This window comes from Rhinolophus sinicus, linkage group LG03 (assembly GCF_036562045.2).
Source record: "Rhinolophus sinicus isolate RSC01 linkage group LG03, ASM3656204v1, whole genome shotgun sequence".
Classification (NCBI taxonomy): domain Eukaryota; kingdom Metazoa; phylum Chordata; class Mammalia; order Chiroptera; family Rhinolophidae; genus Rhinolophus; species Rhinolophus sinicus.
Genome location: NC_133753.1, coordinates 147,446,160 through 147,462,905, shown reverse-complemented (window position 1 = coordinate 147,462,905; position 16,746 = coordinate 147,446,160). Strand labels below are relative to the sequence as shown.

General features: G+C 37.8%; 2 protein-coding genes across 8 annotated transcripts in view; one reads left to right on the top strand and one right to left on the bottom strand.

Annotated features, from left to right (window-relative positions):
• Positions 1-16,746, bottom strand: part of ACOT12 (acyl-CoA thioesterase 12) — a 66,476-nt gene that overhangs the window by 10,154 nt on the left and 39,576 nt on the right. Inside the window, exon 16 of one of the 3 annotated variants that reach the window (XM_074328770.1) lies at positions 7,691-7,861. The exons of 1 other annotated variant lie outside the window; for it this stretch is intronic. The gene's annotated coding sequence lies outside the window, so the exon portion shown is untranslated. Of the gene's footprint in view, positions 1-7,690; positions 7,862-14,554; positions 14,889-16,746 lie in introns of those variants that run through there. One more of the 3 variants, XM_074328771.1, reaches the window with a different exon arrangement.
• ZCCHC9 (zinc finger CCHC-type containing 9) lies at positions 7,080-15,768 on the top strand. Of its 5 annotated transcripts, none has more exons than XR_002136117.2 (6): positions 7,080-7,307; positions 8,439-8,848; positions 11,413-11,563; positions 11,802-11,894; positions 13,488-13,811; positions 15,160-15,768. XR_002136117.2 is itself a non-coding variant. In XM_019715074.2 (6 exons), exons 2-6 carry the CDS (start codon positions 8,465-8,467, stop codon positions 15,276-15,278), a joined length of 816 nt encoding a protein of 271 aa, XP_019570633.2. In that variant the 5' UTR covers positions 7,083-7,307; positions 8,439-8,464; the 3' UTR covers positions 15,279-15,768. The 5 variants fall into 5 exon arrangements, 3 of the variants coding, with proteins under 3 accessions (XP_019570633.2, XP_074184874.1, XP_019570634.2); XR_012495065.1 differs by lacking the exon at positions 15,160-15,768 and adding an exon at positions 13,852-13,916 and having other exon boundaries at positions 13,488-13,636; XM_019715074.2 differs by lacking the exon at positions 13,488-13,811 and adding an exon at positions 13,852-13,920 and having other exon boundaries at positions 7,083-7,307.

Sequence of the window (16,746 nt, the reverse complement as noted above, 5' to 3'; positions counted from 1 at the left end):
GCATATCTGAATTGCCCGCATCACTACTCTTACAGTCGATCTGATAACCAATGTGGCTACTAAGTGACTAACCAGAAGGAAATGTCTACAGAGTGGATATGGTGGACAAAGGGTGACTCATGTCCCAGGTGGGATGGTGTGAGATTTCATCACAATACTCAGAACGTACAATGTAAAAGTTATGAATTGTTTATTGAATTTATTTCTGGAATTTTTCATTTAATATTTTCGAAACAAGGTTGACAATGGGTAACTGAAACTGCAGAAAGTGAAACCGTGGGTAATGGGGGGCTGCTGTATTTGGTAACCACAGGAAGGTGACATGACCAATACTCTTGAGCACAGCAAAGGGATCAGACATTTTAAATCATCCAGTACTGACAAATTTCACGTCAGTTAAGCTCTCTGTATCTTAGTTTTCCCCAAGTGTAAATGAGTATTAGTATATAATGAGTGTTACCATTCAAAACTATTTGGGAAGCTTTAGAGTATATGACTGCTTATTAAAGCGTGGCTATTATTATTTTTAAAATGCTCTGTGTTCCATAAATACTACTTTCTAAACTCAAATCGATAATTGATCTTGTGACAAGAAAGGGAAACTATATACATGGATAAAAACTTGATACTTAAATTTCAGAATAGCTTCTTAAATAGTAAATAAAGATATAAAAAGTGAACCTCAAGAGAATCAAGGTGAAAATACTATTCGCCAAAAGGTGAAATATCAATTTTTCTATTTTTAAAATTGTGGTAAACATACACAAAATTTACAATGTGAAACATTTTTAAGCATACATTTCAGTGGCGCTAAGCACACTCACACTGCTGTTACCACCACCACCATCCTAAACATTAAAACAAATGCCTAATATAAGAAAAGTAGCAACGCATAGAGACTGAAGACTGTACATTTAGATCAGCTCTTAAAAGAAGTCCCTCTACCTGGTCTGCACTCCTGCTCCAAAACACACTGTTTAGATATGTAAAGCCACACACACCTAATGCAGCTAATGTTCCATTTGAAAACGTGCGATTGATTTCCATATTGAGTTGCCTTGGGCACACCTGGGCACGATTCCAAGTGCCTCCTTGGGGTTATTATCAATTGGCATAACTGTCACTAGATTACTGATTACTCTGGGGTATGGGCGGTGCACAATTCATCTTCACAGAGCTCACTATCATTTGCTCACAGATTTCCGAATACATACAATATTACTTTTGTATATTTTCCTGGTCCGTAAATGTTTCTTAAAATATTTATGGGACCTCTTTCTGTGGCTTATTTTTTGGAGGCTGGGGGGAGAGAGCAACAAAGAGCAGTTTCCAGGCTCTTGGCCTCACGTAGAAAGGTGCTGGCTCAGGTAGTAAACGGCCATCAACTGTGATTGCATGGCCACCAGCTGTGGCTAGTTGGCCGTCAGCTGTAACCAGTGAGCCATTGGCCACTAATATAACTGCTGTGGCTATGCTAGCAAAAAAATGGGGGCGAGCAAGAAGATGGTGGCTGAGCCTGCAAGCGGCGCAGTGAGGGTTGCGAACAGTGTGGCTCCTGCTTCCTGTGTCTCCAACCCAGCTGCCAGCGAGACTATAGTGGTATGACTCCCCCATCTATGGCTCCGTGGGTGTTCCTTTTTGGCCTCACCATGTCCTGCGTTCTTATTTGGGGAGCAGGACTAGAGACCCCGCCTGATTACTCCCTGCACGACAGAGGGCTACTTTTTTCCTACTACTATGTGGTGCTCTTAAATTAGTTTATCCTAAGCCATCAATTATTTTTTGCCCAGGGACTTATAGGTATTTTTATAGTGGTTATTAAATCTGTACTAAACATTTGGCCACTGGGTTTATGTTCACTTTCATCCTTTATAAAGTATTAGTGTAACATCTTCTTTCTCTCAATCTGCATGTATGTGTGCGTGCACATGTACCTCATTTACACAAAGCATTTCTGCTTATTGGAGAGTATGGTTAGATTATTTCTTTTTTATTGACTCCTCCCTACCACTTCCCTTATCTCTATCTCCAGTTCTCTGAAACAAATTCTATCGTGAATTTTTCCAAAAATCTCCCAGGAAGAAAGAATTTATCTGTAATTGGTACTACCACTGTAATTCCTACACTTATCACCTTACTAGTGGTTTCCCAGTCTGCATGTCTTACCCTCACAGGCAGCTGGCTACTTAAAGGTAAGGACTCTGTCATTTTTATGTATCTAGCATTTATTGAGGTACTGACAAAGAGCAAATATCCAAAAATGCTTTTTCTTCATATACTCCATTTTATAGAATTCTATGTGTAACTACAGACCTCCCGTTACTCCCTTTGAAGGCACAGTCTAAGGCCCATAACAGAGCATTTCCTCAGACATGATAAAGGGGGAAGTGATTTCAGAGAAGAAAGCTTGCAAATCTTACCACTTACATGCAATTTAGGTTTAAGCATTCATTTGAAACACTTGACACTCTAACCACTAAAAAGCATGATTAGAAACTTGAACTTGAGATACAAACCAGAAGAGGGTGAGGTGAGAATAACAAGGCCACATCATTTTTGTGATTAATATTTCCAACGTTATTGTTTCTCATGTTTAAGCAAAAAATATGAAAAAGATTCAAGCTTTTCCAGGGAAGAACACAAACTTCATATTATTCCTCTTCCTTATTGCTTAGCAACCTCAAGCAACTTCCACTGATGGGTTTCTCCTGTTAGGCATTTCAGATACCATTTTCTTTCATTTCGGAAAGAAAGTAATAGACATACCTCAGAGATACTGCAGGTTCAACTGCAGACCACCGCAATAAAGTATCGCAATAAAGTGAGTCTCAATCGTTTTGATGGTGGAGGGTCTTCCTTCGGTTTGTAAAAAACACAACACATGTGAAGCGCAATAAAGCAAAGTACATTAAAATGAGATGTGCCTGCACTGCTTGTAACTTTGTTATTGAGAAAACCGACGACACAAACAAAAAAAGTTTGGGCCATCTCCATGAGCATGACAGGTAATAAAACTATCATTCAGTGTGTCCTATGGTAATCACTTAACTTCTCTGACACTTCGTTTACTGACCTGTAAAACAATAACAAAATTTGTAAAGGTATGTATTTCTATAAATCTCTATGTAATTGGAAATTCTCATGTGCTGTCTCAAAACTCCCAGATTAAAAAACTCTCTAATGATTCTAAATGTAATGCATAGTCATTGAATAACATTTATAAAATGATATTTAAAGAAGAAAAAAGGAACTCATAATTCTATTACCCATGGGCCTTATTGTAAGGGTTCATAAAGCAGCTAAAAAAAAAATCACTGACAGATTTTTTAAAAAGAACCAGTTAGAATGTCACTGGTCTGGATCTCACTTTTATTTGCAACAGCAGGGTCATTAATTCTTTTCCCCTCTCTCCTGCTTTGCTTTTCTGTATATTTAAATGAATTTCAGTAAGTGTCCAGACAGTTCTGAACACTGCATTAGGTACATTCTTCCATAAACAACTCTTTTCTAGACCTATTTTATGGAACCTTTTGCATATCTAAAAATCTATGTACAGTTCTTCATTGCTTAAGTGCTACAGGTTAAAATGCAGTTTCATTTGGCATAAAAACATTAATTTGGCAAAATCTGGTCCTAGCTTCCTTTCTAGATTCTTTATTCCCCCTCCCAAATTACTCTATAGCTAAATAAGTTGTTTTGAAGTGGCTCACACTAGTGAGACTCAGCTGGAGTGCTGGCTTATCCAGCTAGGCTTTGGACATTCCTCGTCCTGCAGCACATACTGGTCAGTTCGGCCAGGCTGGCCAAGCATCTCTTACTCTGAGTGAATCCAGGCAAGAATGAGGATTTAAATTCTAAAGGCAGTGGTTTCAATTCCAGGTAAGATGTAATTAGCACACTCCCCGTGTGTTCCACTGAATTAACCTATAAAACATAATAGATAGATCAGCTATTTGAGGACTCTGAAAACTAAATAGTAGCAGGCAAATTAGGGAAGAATTCAAGAATAATTCTTGAAGACCAGAATTTAAAGTATCACTAAACCAGTGGTAAGTTTACATTCTGAATTTTATCCTGGACATTGTGAATGTTATTTTTCATATATTGAGTTGTTTTATTCCTCACAAAAAAATAAAACTTAAGCAGGCAAATAACTTTAGATTTGTGTTATAGGCGTTGTCTTTTTGTGGGTGGCAATTCAAATCTCAGTTCATTTCTTTTCTATAAATTTTATTGGGGAATATTGGGGGACAGTGTGTCTCACCAGGGCCCATTGGCTCCAAGTCGTTGTCCTTCAATCTAGCTGTGGAGGGCGCAGCTCACTGGCCCATATGGGAATCGAACTGGCAAGCCTATTGTTCAGAGCTCGCACTCTAACCAACTGAGCCATCCGGCTGTCCCCTCAGTTAATTTCTTTAAGTCTCTAGGTTTGTTTTGTGCAAGTGGATTCAGGGGCCAGCTTGAGACGTGAAGGATTCATACACAGAAGTAGAGGAATCCTCTTTGTGGCTCTCTTCCTTCCCTGGTTATCCAGGCATGCGCATGCTTTTTTCTCTGGTTCCTTTAGCCAGAAAGATAACGGTGGGCTTTCTATCACAGTTTTAGATGCTCATGCACTTTGTGACTGTGGCCCACTCTCACGTGACACGTGCGCACACACTCACCAAGGTGCTGGCTGCATCTTCAGATTTTGACTCCCCTCAAGTTTCTGCTTTTATTTACTCTTTAGAATCCTCAGGTAGTTGTTTTTTATTACTTTGTCCAAAATTTAGTTATCAGGATAAGAGATAGTTTGTAGAAATCTTATACCGTTTCCCCAAAAATAAGACCTAGCCAGACCTTCAGCTCTAATGCGTCTTTTGGAGCAAAAATTAATGTAAGACTGGGTCTTATTTTACTATAATGTAAGACCCGGTCTTGTATAAGACCGGGTCTTATATTAATTTTTACTCCAAAAGACGCATTAGAGCTGATTGTCCAGCTAGGTCTTTTCGGGGAAACATGGTGTTTATATGAACATGTGTTTTATAATTACTTCCTGTTTTATATCCTCTTAACATTTACCCTGTGGATAACACTGTTATGAAAAATAACACATTTACAGTATTTCAATGATATCTGAATGGAAAAATTTAATAAGATAATCCCTTGAACTGTACAAGTGAACATATTCTAAAAAAAAATCTCACATGGGCCAGGGTAACTCAGTAAAGTCCATTCTAAAGTGGGTTCAAGCAGGCAAACAATCCCCTGCAGTATTACAAGGTAGCAGAGCTCACACCCTTGGATTGAGATCTTGGTTCAAATCCTGACTCTACCTCTTACTGGACGTGTAACCTTGGATGTGTTACTTCATTCTCTGACCTTGTTTCCTCATTGTAAAATGGAGAAAATAATAGTACCTACTTCTCAGGATATTGGGTGGATTCATTAGGTAATAATTGTACAGCATTCAGCAAACAGTAGTAATAGTAATAAATTCTTCTGAATCTCAAAGAATTTCTATGACATTTTTAGTAAATTACTAATCTTTATTTGATATACTTCCACAAAAACAACTTGAGATCATGTTCCTTCACTTCCAGGAATAAACCTTCTACAGTTTGAAATTTAGCTCAATACTAAAAGGACAAGTTTTAGTTGAATGCACCCTCTAGTGGTACAATATGTGCAACTACCTGACTTCTGAGAAGAAAATCCCTTTATGAAATATCACTAGGTTAGTGCTGAGAACCTGAAGCCAGCTGGTTAAGAACATTATGGTATGAGTAGCTCTATCGTTTAGAAAGACCCCCCTCTTCAAGAGCTGGAGGACTTGTCTTTTTAAAAATTTCCCCACCATAAGACCTAGAATATTCGTGATATATACCATTGCAAATCCTAGTATTTCTACAGTATTGACTTTAATCTTTCCTCTGAAAGAAACTCAGGTCACTTTCTAGTTTGCTTTAACAAACATTGCAAAGTACCTATTCTTTATTTAGTTAACAAAACTGAACTGAGTACCAACTAACTATATACCAGCCAATGGGGATAATCAACTTATTACACAATTCCTTGTCATTACAAACTCAAAAACTGCTGTAAGGAAGTATAGACTGCCATGAATGTACAATGGGAGACTGACCTAGACTGGGGCGGGGGGAGAGGCATTGGATGGCTTACTAGAGAATAAGACGTTAAAAGCCTTGAAAGGTGAGAAATTGAAAGAAAAGGAGGAGTACCATACAAAGAGAACAGCGTATACAGACCTGCAGATGGCAAGGTACATGTGGCAACTGAAGGAAGGTTCCTATGCATGGAGCTCAAAGAAGAGGGGGAGATTCTGCAGGGTGAGGCTAGTGAAGTTAGCAGGGACTTAATACCATGTTATGGAGTTTGAACTTCATCCTAAAAACAGTGGGAAACTATGGATGGTATTAAAGCAGAAGAGCAACTATCTGATTTGTTTTCAAAAGTTCACTTGACTAAGTCATGAGAAATGGATTTGGAGTGGAGCAAGAACGAATGCCCAGACCAGCTGCTAGCAATCCAGATAAGACACGATGAAACCTAGCTCAAGGGAGGTAGCAGTAAACACAAAGAAGCATACAGACAGTTAAGTGGTAAAATGGATCCAGCATGATGATGGCAATGGGAGTAGCAGTCATGGTGACCTGAGTGGATGCTGATGCCATTTCCCCCAACTGGTGGTGGTATCCGTTTGGGAAGCGTTGTTGAGATAAAATTGTTTCGGAGAGCAGGGTTTTCCTCTTAAGAGGATAACTTCTTTGGTTACAAAGTGTAATACTTCAATTAAATGCTTAACTAGCATTGGGCAGGGCCATGAGACACCGCCCTCCACCCAACAGGTTCTCAAAGTCTTTTTTTAGATCCACTCCCACTGCGCTAACACTTTGACCACACATCTGCCTGGAAAGCCCTTATTTCCTCCCGCTGCCAATTTCACCAGCTATTTGTTTTGCGATGTCCAGTTCAAAGGTCACCTTCTCAAGGAAGCCTTTCCGGTGTCTACCACCCCACTGACCCTCCCATCCCTCTCGGCCACTACACTGTGAGTTCCAGACAGCACGGAGGAAGCTTTCTTCGGCTTTGTGTCCCTGGCGTCCAGCGCAGCGCCCTTCACCCTAGACGCTCTACAAACATTTACAGCAGGTAGCGGCACTTCGCGCCTGCCCAGGTTTGGACCGCCGGAAATGACGCGCCCTTAAGGACAACGTGTTTCCGGTCCCGAGAGCCAGCGCCGCCGCAGGGGGGTCGGGCTTCTCTGGCACGTTAACTCGGCTGCTCTGGAGGATTCATGCGTGGTAAGAAGCTATGCGCGGTGCGGGATGGGGCCCCGGGGACCCCAGATGCAGTAGAGTGCCCTCCTTTGCTTCCTGGAACCTGGCGGGAGGGCAAAGGAACTGGCTGCTAGGTTCCCAAGAGCCACCAGCGCCAGGTGGGGCTGGAGTGCCGGGCTACGCGGCCGGCCGGGGACGCCGGCGCAGGTACCGGCCTCAGCCGTAGGGCGCTGGCCACTCGGGCCCCCGCGTTCAGTACCAGTTAGACCGGCGGCGCGGGTGGACGTGGCGGGTCCCGGCTTGATAGCCAGAGCTTCCCACTTCCCACGTGCTCAGGGGAGGGATAACCCACTTCCTCTTCAACAGCTCCAGTCCCCACTGGGACAGTCGCAGGATCTGTAGTGATAAGTGTGCACCGTCTCACACTTATTCATTGGCTCCGCCCCTCAGCTTCCGTGGAAGGGATGTTTCCGATCTGAGGTTTTGACACTGGTTGGTGCACGGGATCCTGCCTTGCAAGGGATGCGGCTTGATTGAAGATGATTTGAAATCACTTGGGCTGGAAAGTAGCTTATCCTCTGATTAGTAAGAGAGGAAAGCCGAGTATCATCACATGACTGTAAACACTTTTATATGTTTTACTTATTAGTCTGCCAGAAAGAGTTGTAATGACAAACTTCACCGTCAAAGGACAGGATTTCTGTATACAGTTTGCTATGCATGCAAATTGTTTGCATTGAAAGGACAGACTAAGCAAGAAGATTGGGAGAAAGTAGGTCTGGGACTTAGAGATAGAAAAATAAACAGCTAGGAAAACCACCGAGTTTGGGAAGGATAACTTCATTCACTGTATCACTATGTGATTTAAATTTTGTGAAATAATTGGTTTCTTAATTATTTTCTAGTTTTAAGCAAGTATGTGTGCGTGCTTTGTTTTTTATTGGTGTGGAGTGGTAGCTTCTCTGGTAAGGGCTAGATTTACCTACAATCATACCTATGCAGCATATTTTAGAATTAAACATATAGGTTATATAAAAGAAGTAAAAATGTTTTAACAATTAAAACTTGAACATATGGGCGTATGTGATATAGTGATACAATATGTATCTTTTTTTTTCTTTTAAAAGATGACTAACTGCCATGTTTGTCTTAAAGATTGATATGGTATCTCTGATGAAACAATGACCAGGTGGGCACGAGTTACTACCACACATAACAAAAGACCCTTGCCTGCAACGTCATGGGAGGATATGAAGAAAGGGTCCTTCGAGGGAAAAAGCCAAAACCTACCAAAGAATAAACGACTTGTAGCCAATAGGCTGTCCCTTAAAAATGATGCACCCCAAGCAAAACACAAAAAGAACAAAAAGAAAAAGGAGTACTTAAATGAAGATGTGAATGGATTCATGGAATACCTACGACAAAACTCACAGATGGTTCACAATGGGGAGATAATAGCAACAGACAGTCAGGAAGTAAGGGAAGAAATTGCAGTTGCTTTAAAGAAAGATAGTCGTAGGGAAGGAAGACGATTAAAAAGACAAGCAGCAAAGAAAAATGCAATGGTAAGATTATCACTTCTAACAAAATATTACTTTATATGGCTAGAAACTATTAATCATATACTCGTACATCTATATATTTTAGCAGTCTGATTGCTGTTCCATACTTAATTTATAAAGCATCTTTTTGAGGGCTAGTAATAACATTAGGACTTGTTTTAGCACCTCCTATATGCTAGGCATTTAATGTACTAATCAGTTATCACAACAACACTATAAACATGGTGGCATTATTCCTATATTATGGGTAGAAAACACTGATATGCAGACAGGTTAAGTATCTTGCCGAAAACCACGTAGCTAGGAGCAGAGGTGAAATTCAAATCCAGGTAAAGGTGTTAATATTTGATTACTTAAACTAGTAGCTGACACTATATATGTTTTATTAAATAAATGTGAACCTAAATGGGCTGCTTACTGCAGTCCAGCCGAAAAGAAATTTATTTTTTCAAATCCAGAGTCTGGCTTCAAAACCTTGTTCTCACGTCTGCCTTTCAATAACCCTTTTTCAAGCAGCCATTTTAAAAAATGATCAAAATAAGGAGGAAGGTTAAGTACAACAGGTTAAATATGTGTGGTTCCCATTCATTGGAAAGGATGTTCTTTTGCTTATCCATGAAAAACTGAGACACAGGAAGGAGATCTAATAAGAATCACACTAGTTAGTAGCAGAGCAGAGTAATAGAGGTTAAACTCCTTGAGACTTTCTAGTCATTGCTCCCGTCCCCATATTACATGCTGCAGAACCATGGGAGCTGCAGGTTTATTTCTGTGGTGCCTAGCCCTAGATTTCAAAGCACAGGTAATGCTTAGTATAATTTTTTTCCCTTCTCTAAGTGAATTTCCCAAGTCTAGCAGGATACTACATAAGAATCACAATTTGTTACCATTTTACACTTTTCATTTTTTATGAGAATTACTAAATGTACAGCACTGTTTGTACCAATGCAGGCTTGAAATTTTATAACTGCCATAAATGTTGCTTCTATTTGCAGGATTAGTTCTATGCAGTGTCATATGTAAAGATAATTATTTAGAGATAATATTGATGAAACATTCCTTATGGATAAATTGGAATAGAAAAGATAATCATTTCTATTTGGATCAAGATAGTTTTGTTTAAAATGCACAATTTTAAAATATTTTCAAATCAAGTTAATTTAACTGAAAGACAATTTCATTGACATACGCAGTAAGATGACTTGCATGTTATTTTAAAAAGTTAATATTGTGACCTTTTAAGAGAAGTTTTATGTTTATAATTAAGGGGGAAAGACAGTTTTTTTAAAAAAATAAGGAATGCTTTACATTAAAGCATATACGTTAAATAGTATGGCTTGTGACCTACCTTTTAACTCATTTTCTTGTACTTTTTTTAATACCTCATACTAAGTATCAGTTCTTAATTACTAAGAAATTAAGATACAGAGATTTATCAGTCTGCTTTCTACATTCCCATCTACATTAAATTTAAGGATCATTCCAGAAGGAGGTATTTGGTGAAGTTGAGGTAAAAACCTAATCTGTGAACTGTCAGGTTATTACAGACCATCTTGACTTCACCAAGAATCCGACACTTCTTATGTTGGTCATCCTCTAGTTGTAGCATAAATGCATTTTCTTTGGACCAGGACCAATAACTTTTACATTTCATTCTAAATGTAAAAGTTATTGAAGAATAAAGGAATTCATTCTTTCCCAGTGTTATTTAACAGGAAAAAAAGGAAGTAAAAACATAGTTGCAAAATGTTATGTTTTATTTTGCCTGTTGAATTTGCTTTTTAAAAAACCTTATTTTGGAAAAAAAAAAAGATGAAAGATGAACTATTTGTTATCCAAGAATTGTATATACGCTTTTCTACTTTAAATATCTACTATCTATGATTATTTCTGATGATCTCATTCACAGCAGCAAAAAACATGCTCCAAATTGCTAGATAGTATGTAAAGCAACCAAACCATTGTTCAGTGTTATGTTGGAGCCAAATAATTAATCTTAGAATTATTCCTTTAAAATAAATTGTGTAAGCTTCTAAAACTGAAATGTATATTTTTGAATATTAAAGAATACACGTATGTATTAAAGATGAAAACTGAGGTACACTTTTTGGTATGAAATATATTTTATGATTTGAATCATAATTTAAATGGAATAATTTGACCCAGATTCATTCAATTATATGATCTTTAAAAGTGTGAGTATTAATTTTGAGTGACAATTTTTATGGCCATTGTCTACTCCAGAAAGCTCAGTTTTTCTAGTGCTGACATCCCAATTAATGAAATGTATAGTTCCTATTTGGTTATTTATCTCCTACAAAGGCATTTGTAACTGTCTGAGATCTATGGATTAAGGATTTTTAAAAACGCTGAGACCCTGATGGATATGACATTTCTTAGTGTTTAGTATTGTGTAAAACACTTTTCTACAGATAAAATACTGAGATTTCAAAAAAAAGAGCTAGATGACCTTAAAATGGGAAATGTTTCGAAGATATTTTTGATAACACGACTTGATAAAGCCAGTGTAGTTTTGCAGTGTGGAAACTCACATTTTGTTTTCCTAGGTATGTTTCCATTGTAGAAAACCTGGCCATGGGATTGCAGATTGCCCGGCTGCCCTTGAGAATCAAGATATGGGCACTGGAATATGTTATCGGTGTGGATCCACAGAACACGAAATAACCAAGTGTAAGGCCAAAGTAGACCCAGCTCTTGGTATGTTATTTTCCTATCGGTTTTTCATTTAGTTAATGGGGAAAGTGGCCAATAAGTAGTCAACTGGGATTTTTTGTTGACAAGGTTTTTTATGAGTGTGCCACTTTTTGAAATCATATGAGATTAAATTTTAAATTATGTAAAAACAATTATGTCTTCTCAGAGTATTTTAAAATAATATGAATTATATAACATAATATACATAACCAACGTAACGGGAACTGTTTGACTCTTACAGGTGAATTTCCTTTTGCAAAATGTTTTGTTTGTGGAGAAATGGGACACCTGTCCAGATCTTGTCCTGATAATCCCAAAGGACTCTATGCTGATGGTGAGTCCTGTTACCCTTATATGTCAGAAACGGTGAATCATCATGCAGAGTTGTGATTTAATTTATCCTCTATCAGTTCTTGAATACGTTTTTGAATAAATAGCAAAACCTTGAGAATTTCATTATTTTTATCTAGTGCTACTCTATGTACTGGACTTTTGTATAATATGACTTGATATATTAATAAATCAGAAAAAACTAAGCTGTATATTTCGAACTCTTTGTGCTTACTCCAGCATTATTTATGAGACTATGTTATAAATACTTACTTTTAAACATAACAGAAGCAAAGGGATTGTATCTCAAACTAGTATAAGATTTTAAATGTATATTTAAAAAATAGTGTTATAAATTTAATCTCTACCTAGCATACCATTTTGTGTAGAAGGATTTTGTGTAGAAGGGCTGGTACGTACTATTCATATTTGTAGTAATTTTTGTTTCTGAATGTTTTTCTTAGTTATTTGGCATGAGATCATGTAATTTTCTTATCTTTAGCCTCAGCCAATGTCTTAAGGTCCCCACAGTAAAGTCTGTGATGTCTAAAGCTTTAAGGAGATTGTCATCTGTTAATGTGAGTCATTTGTTAATGTGATGGCTTTTACCGTCAGGTTCTAGACACCTCTTGTGAGATGCCCTGGTTTCCAGTGGAGAAGTCCAGTGAAAAGGCAGAGCTTTTGTAGTTAATCAGACCAGTTGTAGCCCCAGCACCGCCACTTACTAGCTGTGGGACTTTGCATGTTATTTAACTTCTCTCATCTCAGTTTTTTTCACCTATAAAACAGCGATTAAAGAACTGGACGTATTTGATTGATTCTGAGATGCACATTTTTTCACATTTTAGTATCTCCAAACTCAGGATGTATTTTACCATTAGTGTGTCACACATAATTGGCTGGTAATTTTCATTTTTTTCTGAGAAGTATGTAAAAGAATGATACATCTTATAATCGATCGTGTCTTAGATTTGATGAACTATGGTATGTACCTTGAAGAGTTATGAGGATTAAAATATATTATTTCACTATGGCTCTACAAACAGCAAAAAGGCCTGGGCCTAGAAAATGCTCAAAAATGCCTTTCAGTTTTGAACTTAAGAAACAGGCATATATATAACATGACTAATGAGCAAAGATGGCTTTGGATGGTCAACCAAAATGACTAGAAATAGAAAAAACAACAACACAACAAGGGGAGTAGATCAAATAGAAGTGAGAGTTCACCCAGGTTTATGTCCTATAGGGTCATGTTTCTGAGTCAGTCACTTAACATTATGAGCATGAGCATGATAATGTTTGACCATTATGCAAAAGACTCATTTTAGAAGCTATGTGTGTTGTAAATTCTCAGTCCTGCAGTGTTGCTTAAAGTAGGCAGATGGGCATTTTAATTAGGTTTAGGTTGCCTGGCAGATAGAAGGCTCTAAAACAAAAGTTAATTTTCATTCCTTTCATAATTGCTCACCTCCATCTGACCTATACACCAGAGTAGTTGTTTCTAACCTGTTGGGGAGTCATTAATCATTAGAGAATCTAATAAAAACTATGGACATCTTCCTCAACAAATGCATCAGCACACAAATTTTGCTCCCAGGTTCAAGAGTTCACAAACCCTTGCCCATCTAACCATGGTGAAGATCCGGCTTCTGTGCAGTGGCTCTTGGACACTCCAGAGGACAAATGGCTTCCATCGTATCTCCCTTCTCTTTCCCACGTCTCCCTGAAGGCCAGGTGCAAGAAATGGTGGGTAGCACAGTTGAGTGCTCAGTGAGGTCAAGAGGAATGGAGAACGGACCTTTTTAGTAGGAGTGGTGGCGCCTACCTATGTTCCTGGCTCCAGCTACCTTTACAGCTAACAAGGTTGTAAGGACCACATAAGATATGAAAGTGCTTGAAGACATTAAAAGCCCTACGTACGGTAAGTATGGGAGGTTTTCAATGACTTTGTTTTTTTGTAGGTGGTTGCTGCAGACTTTGTGGCTCTGTGGATCACTTTAAGAAAGATTGCCCTCAGAGTCAGAATTCAGGTGAGATCTCTGGGCTCCCATTTAGAAGGGGTGAGATTAGTATTCCTCTGTGGTTTTGCTGCATTTTGTTATTAATAACTCATTGAAGGACTACTGCTTTTAAGGCAACCTGGCTTCCTGCTGCAGTGATGACTTAATCATTTTGCTGTCAGTAGACAGCACCAACTGAGCATTAGCTGCTATTCTCAGGTGGAAAAAAAGGTGACCAGTCAGCACTAGAGGGTTTCATAAAGCATCTTATTCATAAACATTTATATTTGCTAACTAATTTAATAATAGAGCCAATTTTGTTATTTAAAGTATGGATTCCCTAAGAGAAAAGAAATATGAAAATAACATTCAATATTCTTATAATTAAGTATCATTGTATATGTTTTGTTTTGTGTGGGCCTGAAGGATTAAGAGTTGGTTGCAAAAACTGCCAAAAATATTAAAATTATGTTATCCACACAGCATCTGGCCAGTTATATTTTCTTCCTAATGAAATTCTAACTTTGGTCATTAAAAACTTAATAAATCTTTACTATTCCTATTATGGCAGATCTGGGATGGAGGGGGAGGTGGAGACCATCATTACATTATTTTACTAGATTAGAATGATGATAATCCTGTGTGAAAGAAAGACGGTAGGATACCCTAGTAGTGCTACATAGGGAAAAAGCACATTTCTTTTCATTTCAAATAATCACAGTATTACACAAATAAGTCTGCCTATCTTACTTCCTAACCCTAACATTTCAATTTGAAAACCAAGAGTTCTTGTCTTTATTACATCGTAGTCAGTAAGACTGAAATGATGAAGTGGAATTTGAATTTTCCCTCCTGGGAGGAGTGCCACTTCCCAAATGACAGGACTGACAAGCAGATGTTGTATAATTTCACAGGTGGAATCTTGTGCATTTAAAACTGATGCTTCAAAGTGTTGCTGTTTACAGACTCTTGGAATTCTCTGACTATAATAATGAACTCTGGGAAAGAATGAAAGTGCTTTCTCATCAATTTGTGCATGGAAAGTAGTTGCTGCATTTCCCTAATTGGGATGAGAAATTGCCTGTGGTACTCTCTGAAATCAAGGGTTATAATCAATTACAGAATTGCTCGCTTTCCTTTAGTGATGGAGTATTCCTTCCTTGTGATTATTCATGTCAAAACTAGTTCCTTTGCTAAACCAATACCAATCTAGGTGGATGTATGTGATTACTGTTTTTCTTACATTCTGACTTTTCTGTTCCTTTATAGATCGAATGGTTACAGTTGGTCGCTGGGCAAAGGGAATGAGTGCAGACTATGAAGAAATTTTGGATGTGCCTAAACCACAGAAACCCAAAACAAAGATACCTAAAGTTGTTAATTTTTGATAATGATTAGTGCTATCATTAAGTTCCCACCTCACTGTTACATTCTCAACTGGGCCTTCTTCACAAGTTGGAGTTGGGCTCCCCTGGAGAAGCCTGTATTGTAGATACCAGTATGATTTGGTGTTGGCAGTTTCCTGACTTCTGTCCATCAAGCAGTACTTCTCCCACTGCTTGGAGAAAAATCACTGAAGAAAGGCATAAGATGTTTAAATTGGATTCTTTAAGAGAATATGTGTTTAACAGATAAAACTTAGATGTAACTAAGTGGTTACATACCTAATTATAGCGATCATCTTTTTCTTAAAATCAAAATTATGCATCAATCTGAACCACCCTTAAACAAAAGGTAACTGCTTTGCATTTGGAAATGAATTTTTGATTATATTGTTCTCTACATTCAAAATATCAATTTGTTATTATAGTAGAAATTTATAAGTTGCCACAAAATGCTGTATTTTTAAAATATTTAATAAAAACTCATTTACTACTATTTTTCTGAATACCTAATTCTGTACTGAACTAGCCATTGTGCATTAATGCCCATGTAACAATCCCTTTGGAATCGTGATCTTTTATTAATCCTAAATGAGGTTAATTTGGTTAGTTTTTGTTTTAGTTTGACATAAAGAACTACCTATTGTTGAGGTTAAAATTGAAGAGTACCTCTACGTAACAGCAGTTCTTTCTTTGCCCTTGATTTTCAAGAAAGAAATTCTAGCCAACATTCAGTTTGAGGTATTTAACCAGAAAGATGGTACATAACAGACTGTATATCAAACATAACAGCATTTTGTTCACAGGTTTTAGATGAATCAAAGTGAGAGGCAAGTACCGCCATAATAGAGTTAGAACACTAATCAGAGACCCGTTAGCTTCTTTGATTTGATGAATACATGCATACTTAATACATACATTTCACAAGGCTTGAGGCTTCCATTATACTGTATAATGGAGTGACTGGTGGATTGTGTTTTTGGAAAGTTACCTGATTGGATACATTTGTAACTAAAGGAAACAGCTGTGATTAGTTACTGATGCTTCAAAAGCAAAATATTTACCAAATAAGAAAAGGAACATTTTTCTCTGTTTTAATGTCTGCACAACTCAACAGTTCCAGTCTTAATAGAAGCTGTTCTGTTATTTTCAGTAAGAGAGGAAAACATGACAGTATGGCTCAGCCTCCCAGAGCTTCAGGAAATGGGTGCGCTTGAACAGGAATTGTACAAGTCGTGCAGCTGGAAAAGGACAGCAATGCTGCCTTTGTCATTTAGTTCAAACACCCCCAGATTTATTTCACTTGTCCTATCAGGGACAAAAGGCTCTGGAGAATCGAAAACCTGTCAGCTGCAAGTTAAGTCTAATATTTTTTATATAGTCTCCAAAACAGAGATGTTAGTGTTCATTTTGTCTTCCTTGCGTTACTTTGTTTACATTTTAACGATCTATGAATTAGTGAAATCATTAGAAA

What these genes read in the sequence shown, in the direction of transcription:
- ZCCHC9 (XM_019715074.2), top strand. Translation starts at nt 8,465, where the DNA reads ATGACCAGGTGGGCACGAGTTACTACCACACATAACAAAAGACCCTTG. An exon ending in CAGCAAAGAAAAATGCAATG is followed by an intron (nt 8,849 to 11,412) that starts GTAAGATTATCA and finishes TTGTTTTCCTAG; the next exon opens with GTATGTTTCCATTGTAGAAA. An exon ending in CCCTCAGAGTCAGAATTCAG is followed by an intron (nt 13,921 to 15,159) that starts GTGAGATCTCTG and finishes GTTCCTTTATAG; the next exon opens with ATCGAATGGTTACAGTTGGT.